The 14,353-nt window shown below is 41.0% G+C and overlaps 1 protein-coding gene across 1 annotated transcript; it reads left to right on the plus strand.

Annotated features, from left to right (window-relative positions):
- Window positions 1-11,992: 11,992 nt before the first annotated feature.
- Window positions 11,993-12,946, plus strand: LOC122033867. Its single transcript, XM_042593023.1, has one exon. It carries the CDS (start codon window positions 11,993-11,995, stop codon window positions 12,944-12,946), a length of 954 nt encoding a protein of 317 aa, XP_042448957.1.
- The last annotated feature ends 1,407 nt before the right edge of the window (window positions 12,947-14,353 follow it).

Raw genomic sequence — 14,353 nt, forward strand, 5'->3', positions numbered from 1 at the left:
ATATACTTTCTCATGTGGCTATTAGTATGACTATTAGTCCTTAGACCTGAAGTCACCATGGATCCCTACGTAAGGAGTTATGTACTTTAGTTTCGTCAAACGTCACCCGTAACTGGGTGGACTATAAAGGCGATTACTGGGTATGTAACGAATTATGCAGAGGGATGTGAGTGATGTAGATGAGATCTATCCCTCCCATATGACGGGAGTGACATCGCTATTCTTGATAGAGTGAGACCACTAAGCGCATGGTCATGCCCAAATGAGTCAACATTAGATGTTGAGCTCATTTGATCGAGTGAGTCTACTTGGAGTTCAAGATTTAGATTGATTAGAGGATGACACGGTCTATGCCTCACATTGATCAATCTAGATGTCTAGGATAGAAGGACAATGTCACATATTGTGAGGAGTCACAATTAGTAGTCACAAGGTGATGTCGGATCTCGACATTCTTGTAACTTGGGTAGTAATGATGTGTTGCTAGATACCGCTCATTACTTATGCTCCTAAATGGGTTTAGGGCATTGTCAACGTTACAAGAACCTATAGGGTCACATACTTAGGACAATTAGATGGAGATTAGGTTCATATGATGAACCAAGAGAATTAGATTCATTTGATGAATCAAATTGGATTAAGAGTAATCCTAATTGGGCTAACTTGAGTTCGACTCAAGTTGATTCATGTATTTAATGAGTCTAATTTAGATTATGATTTATTAAATCAATTTAATTTAATGAATTAGATTCATTATATTAAGTTGGCTCGAATCAAATGGTTGGATTAGATCAACCAAGGTAGAGATTGGGTCAAGTTGGACTTGACTAGAGAAGGAAGACCAAAGGTCAATTTTGACTTGACCTTTTGCCACCTCATTGGTGAGTTGACATTAGGTGGACCAATGATGATGTTCCACATCATCATGGTGTGCCACCTCATGGAAGTTACAAAGCCATTTTCTTATTAACTTCACATTAATTGCATTTAATGGGGAGTTACTCTTGATGAGATGTGGCCGGCCACTTTTGAATGGAATTTTGATTTTCATTCATTTTCATTCAAGTGTGGTGAATCTTCCTCCTTCTTCCTCTCAAGCTCTCCCTCTCCCTCTCCTCCTTGCTTGGCCGAATCTCACCAAGGTGCTAGCACACCTTTGTGTGAGGTTTTTCTCCACCTACGTGTCCGTGTGGATACTTTTAGAGGACCGGCGCTTGACGGTCTAGAGATCCGGCAACTCCTTGGACGAGCGGGATAAGCGAAAGGCACGCTTCGAAGGTATAACCCTTATCTAGTGTAGATCTAAAGGTTTTACAAACTCGTACAAGAAAAGGTTTTTCGAAAAGTTTTGTTTACGAATCTTTGCACGGATCGACGGCTTTGGGTGACTCGGGGTTTCCGCGACGCGAAAAAGCGGTTTTCGCGGCCCGAAGAACCCAACAGTGGTATCAGAGCCACGTGCAAAGACTTGTACGAGTTCGTTTGTATTTTTATGAAAAATAAACCTTCTGTAATTTTCTGTAAAAATTGAGTTTTTAGAGTTTTTATGAGTAATTTTTCTGTAGAAGCGAAGCACAAGTGTCTCGGCACTTGTAGGCTTTGGCTACCGGAAAGTTTTCTTTTAAACGGCTTCATTTCGCCCAAAATCCATTTGGGACAGCGGGGTCGGGTGCCATTAGATCGCAAAGGAGCAACTCACAATGGTTAGATCGTGGGTAGGGGCATAGCCCCTAACCCCGCAAGGGAATTTGCTTCGCGATTGCACCCGAAATCGCTAAAAACGAACCCGCCGGGAAGATTTTTCCGAAACGGCAATGTCTCGACCCAAATCTTTTTGGGACAGCGGGTTTAGGCGCTGTTGGATCGCAAAGGAACCCTCGCGATGGTTAGATCGCGGGTAGGGGCGCTGCCCCTGGGCCTCGCAAGGGGATCCGTTCCGCGATCCGCTAAACGGGACCGCCGGGAAATTTTATTCATAAAAATTGTAAAAATTATTTTAAAATTATAGAAAATTATGAAAAATATATAATTTTGAATTATATATTAATTTGTGATAGTCATGGCCCAAAGCCCAATATGATTGGTTGTGTTGTAATTCATAATACGGCCTGCGTGCCGTTATGTGTTGTATTATATTCGCGACCTGCGCGTCGTGCCTTCTCTTATTTTCTTGTTGTAAATTAGATTTAGACTCGAATGTAACTCGAGTTTCAAATTGTAATGTACAAATTGGAGCGGTGGAGGGTCCACACGAGACGGAGTTCCGAGGCGGGCACGAGCAACACAAGGTGGTCAAAGGGAGGAGCTTGAAGAAGCTGTTGACCCTAGGTTGACCAATCGATCTTCTCATTGGCTTGAGAAGATCGTAGTAGGGCCATGACTAAATCACAAATAGATTAATTAATTGCTTGTGTATGTGATGCATATTTAATAAGTAGTTAATTAATTAGTGCCTTACGATTAGATTAGATTTAAGTCGTGCACATGATGCACCCTTGCGATTAGATTAGATCTAAGTCGTGCACAAGATGCATCCTTTTCGATTAGATTAGATCTCGATCGAACCAACTCTAAATGCCTAACCGTGCCGTGATACCTATCACTACCTCGATCACATGTATTGTTGAATCTGCCAAAGCAGAGCAATACATATTATCTTGGTAGGGTACGGAGGGACAATCTTGGTCCCGTCTATCAACGCATGGGTGAATACAAACTCAATTAGATTGAGTATTCATAGTTACTCGGTTGGATCGAGTCAACTATAGGCATTCTTCCAATAGTTGGAAAGATAGGTCAAAATCACATCTATATTAACTCTCGGGCGTATTAGCCAAAGCTAACTCGAGTTTTAATATAAATGCGGATATTGATTCTATAAACAAGAGTTGCATAGAGATGTAATTGGTAATCGTTACCTACCGATCATACTAAGCCTTGGGCGTATTAGCCAAAGCTAACTCAAGGGTTAGTATGATGTGGATCTTGTCCCACAAGAATTATAGAATTCAGTGGGAGCATCATTTAATTAAAGGCCTAATTAAATGATTTTTAAAGAATATGATATTTATTTCTGCAAATTTTCTGTTGTAGATAACCATGACGTCGAACACGAATTCCTTCTCCCTGCGATCTGTCCTTGAGAAGGACAAGCTCAACGGAGCCAATTTCCTGGACTGGTATAGGAACTTGAGAATAGTTCTCACCCAGGAGCGTAAGCTGTACGTTCTGGAGCAGCCCATTCCGGAGGCTCCTCCTGCCAATGCCCCGCGAGCCGACAAAGATGCTTACAAGAAGCATCAAGACGACGCATTAGATGTGTCCTGTCTAATGCTCGTGACCATGAACTCAGAGCTTCAGAAGCAACATGAGTTGATGGACGCTTTTGATATGGTTGAGCATCTTCGCCAACTATATCAGGGACAAGCGAGGCATGAGAGATTTGAGATCTCGAAGGCACTGCAAGATGTCAGACGGGGCTCCTGTAGGTCCTTATGTACTCAAGATGATTGGGTACATAGAGAACCTACAAAGACTGGGGTTCCCACTTGGCCAAGAGCTGGCCACTGACTTGATCTTGCAGTCCTTGCCGGATAGCTATAGTCAATTCGTTCTCAACTATAACATGAACGAGATTGACAAGCCACTGCCCGAGCTACTTAGTATGTTACGAACTGCTGAGATTAACCTTAAGAAGGTTAAGCCCATTCTGATGGTCCAGAAGCACAAGGGCAAGGGCAAGGCCAAAGGTAAGGGAAAGTCCCAAACCAAGGGCAAAGGCAAGGCACTGAAGCCTAAAGGAGGGGTCGCCAAGGATGCTACCTGCTTCCACTGCGGTCAGACCGGGCACTGGAAGAGGAACTGCAAGGTATACTTGGAGGATCTAAAGAAGAAGCGAAGTGAGACTTCCACTTCAGGTATATATGTTATAGAAGTCAATCTATCTATTTCTACATCATGGGTATTAGATACTGGATATGCTTCTCACATTTGTACTGATGTGCAGGCGCTGAGAAATAGCAAAGCATTGGCAAAGGGTGAGGTGGACCTACGAGTAGGCAATGGAGCACGGGTTGCTGCTGTTGCTGTAGGAACTTATCAGCTATCTCTGCCCTCTGGGCTTGTACTAGATTTAGATGATTGTTGTTATGTGCCTGCTCTTACTAAGAACATAGTTTCAGTTTCTTGTTTAGACAAGAAAGGATACTCTTTTATAATAAAAGACAAATGTTGTTCTGTATATTTAAAAGATATGTTCTATTGTAGTGCATCTCTAATAAACGAACTCTATATTCTAGACCTTGAGAGCCCTATCTATTACATTAGTACCAAGAGGTTCAAGTCAAATGACATGAACCAAACCTACCTCTGGCACTGTCGCTTAGGTCATATAAATGACAAGCGCTTATCCCAGCTCCATAAGGATGGTTTGCTGGACTCATTTGATTTTGAATCATATGAGATATGCGAGTCATGCCTACGAGGCAAGATGACCAAGACGCCCTTTAGTGGGCATAGCGAGAGAGCAACTGATTTGTTAGGACTCATACATAGTGATGTATGTGGCCCTTTCAATGTTGCTGCTAGAGGCGGTTATAGGTACTTCATCACATTTACTGATGATTTCAGTAGATACGATTATGTGTACTTGATGACACATAAGTCTGAATCCTTTGAAAAGTTCACAGAATTCAAGAATGGAGTACAGAACCAGCTTGGCAAGAGTATTAAGGTACTTCGATCAGATCGAGGTGGTGAATACTTAAGCCATGAGTTTCGTGACTACTTAGCTGAGTGTGGGATTTTATCTCAACTCACTCATCCTGGAACACCACAGTGGAATGGTGTATCCGAAAGGAGAAATCGTACCTTATTAGATATGGTACGATCTATGATGAGTCACACAGATCTTCCGACATATCTATGGGGATATGCTCTAGACACGGCAGCTTTCAGACTCAACCGAGTTCCATCAAAGGCCGTGATAAAGACACCATATAGGATATGGACTGGGAGAGATGCCCAGGTGTCTTTCATAAGGATTTGAGGCTGTGAGGCTTACGTAAGACGTCAAGTCTCAGACAAATTAGGACCCAAATCCGACAAGTGCTATTTCATTGGATATCCCAAGGAAACTAAGGGATATTACTTCTACATTCCCAGTCAGCACTGTGGCAAAGACTGGGGTCTTTCTAGAAAGGGACTTTGTTTCTAGAAAGACTAGTGGGAGCGCGTTCGATCTTGAAGAAGTTCAAGATGCGAACAATAGCACTGATGCCCAGATGGAAATTGAACTGGAACCACAAAGTGTTGTGGATGATGTTCCACAAAGAGTTGAGGAACAATAACCAGTTCAAGTAGACATACCTCTTCGTAGGTCTGATAGGGTACGTCGTCAGCCTGAGAGATACTCATTTCTCTTGTCTGACCATGATGACATTGTGCTCATAGAGGATGAGCCTACCACCTATCAAGAAGCTGTGATGAGACCAGATTCTGAGAAATGGCTAGAAGCTATGAGATCCGGGATAGAATCTATGTACACCAACAAAGTATGGACTTTGGTTGATCCACCTGAAGGGGTAAAACCCATTGGGTGCAAGTGGGTCTTTAAGAGAAAGACTGACATGGATGGACTTATCTATAAGGGTCGCTTGGTAGCTAAAGGTTTCAAGCAGATTCATGGTATTGACTATGATGAAACCTTTTCTCCAGTGGCGATGTTTAAGTCCATTCGGATCATGCTTGCTATTGTAGCCTACCATGACTATGAGATATGGCAGATGGATGTCAAAACCGCGTTTCTGAATGGAAACCTACTCGAGGATGTGTACATGACACAACCTGAGGGTTTTGTAGATCCACAGCATACTAGCAGAGTATGCAAGCTGCATAGGTCCATTTATGGACTAAAGCAAGCTTCTCGGAGCTGGAATCTTCGATTTGATGATGCGATCAAACAGTTTGGTTTCATCAAGAACGAAGATGAGCCTTGTGTCTACAAGAAGGTTGTAGGGGACATAGTTGTCTTCCTCATATTATATGTGGATGACATACTACTCATTGGGAAGGACATCCCTATGCTTCAGTCTGTCAAGACCTGGCTAGGGAGTTGTTTCTCAATGAAGGACTTAGGTGAGGCATCCCGCATTCTAGGGATACAGATCTATAGAGATATATCTAAGAGATTGCTTGGCCTAAGTCAGAGTACATATATTGACAAGGTACTCCTTCGGTTTGCCATGCAGAACTCGAAGAAGGGATTTCTGCCTATGTCACATGGCGTGAGTCTTTTGAAGACTCAAGGTCCCTCTTCTAGAGAGGAGAGAGACCGCATGGATCAGATCCCTTATGCCTCAGCCATAGGATCGATCATGTACGCCATGCTGTGTACTCGACCTAATGTCTCGTATGCTTTGAGCATGACGAGCAAATACCAGTCAGACCCAGATGAAAGTCACTGAATAGCGGTCAAGAATATTCTTAAGTACTTACGAAGGACTAAAGAATATTTCTTGATATATGGAGGCAATGATGAGCTAACTGTAAAGGGTTACAGTGATTCCAGCTTTCAGACCGATCAGGATGATTACCGATCGCAGTCAGGGTTCGTATTTTGCATTAATGGTGGTGCTGTCAGCTGGAAGAGTTCGAAGCAGGATAACAGAAGCCGAGTATATTGCTGCATCAGAGGCAGCAAAGGAGGCAGTTTGGATCCGCAAGTTCATCACTGAACTTGGGGTGGTTCCTAGCATCGCTGACCCAGTTGAGCTCTATTGTGACAACAATGGAGCTATAGCACAGGCGAAGGAACCTCGCTCACACCAGCGGACCAAGCATATACTACGGCGCTTCCATCTCATTCGAGAGATTATCGATAGAGGAGATGTGAAGATTTGCAGAGTACCTACAGAGGCTAACATCGCAGATCCCTTGACCAAGGCTTTGGCACAGAGGAAGCATGATGGTCACACTAGGTCTTTAGGCCTTAGAGCCTATACTGATTGGCACTAGTGCTAGTGGGAGATTGTTAGTTAGAGCCCTAGAGCCAATCATTTGATGATTGTATGGACTCATGTATATCATATTCTTTTATATTAATAAAGGCATTTGTTTGGTTATTATACTTATTTATATTAGTGCCAAATAGACTAAGTATAATAGCGTCCTTGAGTAGAAGGTTCATACCTATATCAATCGATTAGTTGAATCGATAGTGAGATGATATAGGGAACACTACTCTAAATCATTCCTAGTCGAGTATTAGCATTCAGGGACAATGTTAATACAATAAGACTAGCATGTAGGTCAGCTCGATGACTTGATCTCACAAGTCATGGATATAGAGATATCAAGCTGACACATGGGTATGCATTAGAGAATGTATACTGAATGACCCGCCATGAGAAAGTATCATGGATCGTTATATGAGTGTCATATACTTTCTCATGTGGCTATTAGTATGACTATTAGTCCTTAGACCTGAAGTCACCATGGATCCCTACATATGGAGTTATGTACTTTAGTTTCGTCAAACGTCACCCGTAACTGGGTGGACTATAAAGGCGATTACTGGGTATGTAACGAATTATGCAGAGGGATGTGAGTGATGTAGATGGGATCTATCCCTCCCATATGACGGGAGCGACATCGCTATTCTTGATAGAGTGAGACCACTAAGCGCATGGCCATGCCCAAATGAGTCAACATTAGATGTTGAGCTCATTTGATCGAGTGAGTCTACTTGGAGTTCAAGATTTAGATTGATTAGAGGATGACACGGTCTATACCTCACATTGATCAATCTAGATGTCTAGGATAGAAGGACAATGTCACATATTATGAGGAGTCACAATTAGTAGTCACAAGGTGATGTCGGATCTCGACATTCTTGTAACTTGGGTAGTAATGATGTGTTGCTAGATACCGCTCATTACTTATGCTCCTAAATGGGTTTAGGGCATTGTCAACGTTACAAGAACCAATAGGGTCACACACTTAGGACAATTAGATGGAGATTAGGTTCATATGATGAACCAAGAGGATTAGATTCATTTGATGAATCAAATTAGATTAAGAGTAATCCTAATTGGGCTAACTTGAGTTCGACTCAAGTTGATTCATGTATTTAATGAGTCTAATTTAGATTATGATTTATTAAATCAATTTAATTTAATGAATTAGATTCATTATATTAAGTTGGCTCGAATCAAATTGTTGGATTAGATCAACCATGGTAGAGATTGGGTCAAGTTGGACTTGACTAGAGAAGGAAGACCAAAGGTCAATTTTAACTTGACCTTTTGCCACCTCATTGGTGAGTTGGCATTAGGTGGACCAATGATGATGTTCCACATCATCATGGTGTGCCACCTCATGGAAGTTACAAAGCCATTTTCTTATTAACTTCACATTAATTGCATTTAATGGGGAGTTACTCTTGATGAGATGTGGCCGACCACTTTTGAATGGAATTTTGATTTTCATTCATTTTCATTCAAGTGTGGTAAATCTTCCTCCTTCTTCCTCTCAAGCTCTCCCTCTCCCTCTCCTCCTTGCTTGGCCGAATCTCACCAAGGTGCTAGCACACCTTTGTGTGAGGTTTTTCTCCACCTACGTGTCCGTGTGGATACTTCTAGAGGACCGGCGCTTGACGGTCTAGAGATCCGGCAACTCCTTGGACGAGCGGGATAAGCGAAAGGCACGCTTCGAAGGTATAACCCTTATCTAGTGTAGATCTAAAGGTTTTACAAACTCGTACAAGAAAAGGTTTTTCGAAAAGTTTTGTTTACGAATCTTTGCACGGATCTACGACTTTGGGTGACTCGGGGTTTCCGCGACGCGAAAAAGCGGTTTTCGCGGCCCGAAGAACCCAACAGTAAGTACTTTAGAAGAGTTGTTTTCTGCCCTTGAATTACACAAAACTAGATATGCAGAGATATCAAAGGACACAACCCAAACTATGGCGCTGAACGCAACCAACAAGGATGAACCCGAGTCAGACTCCGAAGACGATCAAGAAGCGTACATGATAAGAAACTTTAAAAAGTTTTTTAGATCTAATAAATTTAAAATGCAGAATAAAAAGAATCAAAAAGGTAGAAGAAAGGTACGGTGCTACTAGTGTCAGAAGGAGGGACACCTAAGGGAAGACTGCCCAGAACTCAAGAAGGTCAAAATGAAGACACCTAAGAAACACAACCTAAAAGCAACTTGGGATGACACTTCTTCATCTGAATCAGAAGCTCAAGAATATGCGGGGATTGCACTGATGGCAAGCCACAAAGGACAAAGTACATCAGAACCCAGCATCGATGAAGGGGGAGCGACCTCAGATGGAAGTAGCGAAGCAGGGGGAGATTCAGGCTTCATGGTAAGTGAGGTATGCCTCTTACCCCCTGATGAACTTTACTTTGGTATCAAAGCTATGACTAAATCCATGTATAAATTAGAAAATAAAAATGCCAAATTAGAAAATGAAATTTTAGAAACAAAGAGAATTTTGGCAAAATCATGTCTTATAGAGGATTTTGAAAAATTGAAAATTGAAAATGAAAAACTAAAAGAAGAAATAGAAAGATTGAAAAAATCTAATTATTCAAATATTTCTACTTTTAGAAATTATAAATGTTTAAATTGGTATTATAGATTTCATCAAAGTCAAATTAGAAATATATCAACAATCTATATACCTAGGAAATACTTGGTCAATCCTGTAGGTAGGAACCTCTATTGGGTTCCAAAAACCTATTTAATTTAAAATTAAAATTAGACTTAGCATCTTCAGCAAGGAAATTAAACAACTAATTTCTTTATGAGACTTTGTCTAAGGAAGTGGTTGTTGCTCCAATAACCAAGAAGGCCTAGTACCTCGCCACGACCTGGAAGCCAAGTATCGAAATGAAAAGTTTAATTGATTAACTGAAAAAGTATTAATTTAAATTACTTAATGCTTTAAAAGAGTTATTCAATTTGTGTTAGAAAATATTAAATTTTTTTTTTTAACTTAACTTAGAAATTTTTTATTATCTTAGAAATTTTTATGAAAATTGACTTAGATTTTTTATAAAAGTAAAGTTAGAGTTTTATTTGCCTTATCATTTTTTTTAAAAAAATTTCCTTAGAATTGTTTCTTATGAATATTCACTTAGAATATTTTTTGGGGAATGCTGAGATAAGTTTTAAAACTTCAATTTTTTTAACACTTATGACTGTTCTTATCTGAAAAATATTTTTTTTCGAACAAAAAATTCTGAAGAGTGTATTTACTTAGACATTATTTTACACTTGAAAGTTCATGTTTGAATTGACCTTAGACTTGTTTGTAATCCCAAATTTTATGTGATCAAAGGGGGAGAAGTATGTTAAGTCTAGGGGGAGGTACTATAATTTTTCAATTAAAAAATATTTGGACTTATTTGAATAAAAATTGTTTTTATTGCATATGGTTACCCTAACTTAACTTGGGTTGCTCACATCAAAAAGGGGGAGATTGTTGGAACCAAGGTGTTTTGATGTGATCAAACAAGCTAAGTTAGGTCCTGTGTTTGTTTAACCCTTGTATCTAAGTGTGCAGGAGATTAGGAACACAGGAAGTCGAGCGGAAGACGCGGCTAGTGAGAAGGACGGCACGGGAGAGAGCTGACGGGTTCGGTGCGTCCGAGGGACGAGGTGACCGCGGAAGAGTACACCGGTGGACGAGAAGAACGTGCGCGGCGTTCGAGGGACGAGAAACCGGGAAGGAAGGCTGCTCGAGGAGAAGGCCGGAACATGGGTTCGGGTGAGCCCTATTCCAGATGACCAAGATCACCCAATCTAGTGGAGCCGGAACAGAAGACCCGGACCGAGACGAGCTGAACCGAAGCGGAGCGACCGGACGGAAAAAGTCAACCAGAGTTGACTTTTGGGGTCCGGGGCGCCCGGACCCCTCTGGGGCGCCCGGACCCCTCCAGGGCGTCCGAAATGAGGTTTTTGACCAGATCGAGTCAAACTCGATCTGAACGTTGGGAGATAAAGTTTTACCCCCCCAGGGCGCTCGGAACCCCTTCGGGGCGCCCCGACCAGTGCTATAAATATAGCACTGGTTTGCACAGATCATCAGAACTCACTTGTAATCAATTCCTTTTGTGCTTTCAATTCTGTTCTTTTCATTTGTGCTGTCAACGTTGTAAAGAGGCTACTCCGCCCAGAGGAGAATCAGATAGTGCGCTTACATTCCTTGGATTAGCAATCCCCTGATTGTAAACCAAGTAAAACTCTGGTGTATGCTTTTCTTTACTTAGTCTCTTTTATTTACTTATTACAAGTGTTCATTATATAGTTGAAATCCGAGAAAGGTTCGAGTTTTATTTTGTAGGGCAATTCACCCCTCCCCTCTTGTCGGCCTCCAAAGGGACCAACACCATCATAAGTGGGAATCCGAAAGATGTGGAGGCTCTTTATCTATAAATCCAATTAAAGCTACAGGAAAATTTGATGTAGATGCAATTACATTAATGTCTGCAAAGCTGAATGCTCTGACCATAAAGATGGAGAATATGGGAACAAAAACAAGCACGGTTAATGCAATAGTATGTGTATGCAAAACTTGTGGGAGCACAGACCATGCTTAATACACATGCCCGTTGGGAGCCATCTCTGCACAAATTGATCAGCTTGAGCAGTGTGATGCTATAGTGAATTACAATTAAAAGCAAAATAATCCATACTCCAACACATACAATCCCGGGTGGAAAAATCATCCAAATTTTTTTTATCGCAACAACCAAGAGCAAGGACCATCCATGGGGACTAGACCAAGCTACCAGCTTGGACAACAAAGCTATCAACAACAACAATCCTCGCAAGGTTATCAACTATCTAGATTAGAAAAAAAATACTTGAAGAAGTTCTTACCAATCAAAATGAAATGAAACAAGAAATCAAGCTACTAAATCAAAGAATGGATAGTTTCGAAAAACACCAGAAAATGTTAGATAGTCAAGTTGCTTAGATGGCTTTATCATCCTCAAGAGCACCAGGAGACTTTCCAGGAAAATCAGAAATTAATCCAATGGAACATTGCAATAGAATCGAGCTTCAAAGCGGGCGAACCTTAGGAGACTCCCAAATGACTGCTCAAAAAGGGATGGAAATTCAAGAAGAGCCCTCTCCTCCAACATTTGATCCAATTCAGTTTCAAGATGAAGAGGAGAGTACCAAAAAGGTTGAAGGAACTTTTCCATTCCCACCACAACGTCAAATAATCCATTTTCCGCAGAGACTAGCAATGACCAAAAAAGATGAAGAATTCGGTAGGTTCCTGGACCAAGTCAAAGATATCTATGTTGAAGTCCCCCTAATTGACTCCATTCAACAAATGTCTAAGTTTGCCAAGTTCTTGAAGGACATTATGCCCAATCAAAGAAAGAAGGGAGAGATCGAGACTATAGGTTTAACAGAAGAATGCAGTGCACTATTTGAAAAGAACACTTTCCCAAAACTCCAAGATCTTGAAAGTTTTTTCATTCCTTGCACCATAGGTTCCAAATTCATAGAGAAAGGTTTTTGTGATTTAGGGGCAAGTGTTAGCCTCATACCATATTTAATCTGTAATAAGCTAGGTCTCAAGAACTTTAAACTTACTACCATGACATTGCAATTAGCTGATCATTCTTGCAAGTATCCTATGAGTATCATTGAAGACGTGCTGGTAGAAGTAGGTGGCTGCATCATACCCATAGATTTTGTTGTGTTAGACTTGGAGGAAGACACAAAAATTCCAATTATACTGGGAAGACCTTTCCTTGTAATAGCCGGAGTCATCATTGATGTGAAAAACTATAAGCTATCTTTAGTTATCGGTAAGGAAAGGTTGGAGTATGATTTATCTAATTCTCCTAACCATGTTGCTTCTTTTTTAGTAAGCATGAGCAGTGGGGCAGATGCTTACAAAACAAAGGAGTGAAACTTCCATCCTCATGGGAGGCAGCTGGATAAAGTATACGAACTGACAAATATTGGGAGAAGACCCCCAATTGAGAATGAGAAGTACCTCTATCCTCCAAGGGCATGAAATAAGGAAGAAGAAGCAATCCGAGGTGGAAAATCCATGCCTTCTTGGGTATAACTAGTGATAACAGAGATGAGGTCGAGCTAAAGACCTTAAGCAAGCATTTCTTTGGAGGCAACTCAAGGGTTCATTTAGTTAAATTCTTTTTCACTTTTCTTTTTCTTTTGTTAGTATTTTTAATCTGTTGTTATTTTGTTTTCAGGTTGTGTATTGCCTCCATGAGTTGGCCATGATCATTTCATGGGCGTTGAGGTGTTGGAGAAATCGGAAAGGAGAAAAATTTAGCATTTCTGGACCTTATAGAATCCGTGTGATACATATAGAAAAGGGGAAGTATACGGTCGTGTGACAGACACGACCGTGTAAGCTCAATAGTGGAGGAAAAGAACTCGGCCGTATGGCACACACGGTCGTGTGAAACCAGTCAAGGAGAAGAAGAAAGTGGCCGTGTCAAACGACATGGCTATGCAGAAATACCCAAGGAGAAGAAGAATGTGGCCATGTCATTGACACAACCATGTGAAGAAAGGAAGAACAAGCCCGTGTGGAGCTCACATGGCCCAACCCAGGGTTAATAAGCTAGGGCACTAGGGTGTGTGAGCCACACGACCGTGCCCATCGCATGCTTCCTTTTTTCCAATCTATTTCATTCCCCTTTTCTCTCAAAAGCCCTAGATTTCTCCCTCCCACCCTCCTCATCCTATCTCTTCAAATCTCAACCTCTCTAGCGCCTACAATGTCAACTCCAATCAAGGATAATACACCAATAAGAAAAGGGAAAGAGAAGATACTCGCTTCAAAAGGAAGGAACTCTTGTTTCAAAGGGCTTAAATGTAATTTAATGAAAACTTTTAGGGTTTCATGAGATATTTACAAGATAATTTGGACACGTTGTTTGAATATCATAAACTTTTGAGGGATAAGGTATGATGGTTCAATGATTTATTTCCTTTTCCCCTTCTTGATTTCCTTGACCCCCCACCTCTACCTCCATTTGACTTCATTGGGACAATGAAGAGTTTAAATCTGAGGGGGAGGGGGGGGGGGGTGTTTGCACAACCTGAATTTTCTACTTCTTCTTTCTTCTTTTATGTTTTTCATTTCATTTGTTTTATTTGTTCTACATTTTATTTTTCTTTGTCTGCTTTTAGTTTCTGCTTATGCCTTTGTTTTGTTTGTTAGACTTATTTTTTTTATTGTCACTTGACTGTCTTTTAAAATGTTATGTGGCATATCAGGAACATCTTTCCTAACCACTGTTGACTTGTCCAATAGTAAAATTGTTACCACGTTCATTTCTTG

Source organism: Zingiber officinale, chromosome 11B (genome assembly GCF_018446385.1).
Source record: "Zingiber officinale cultivar Zhangliang chromosome 11B, Zo_v1.1, whole genome shotgun sequence".
NCBI lineage: Eukaryota > Viridiplantae > Streptophyta > Magnoliopsida > Zingiberales > Zingiberaceae > Zingiber > Zingiber officinale.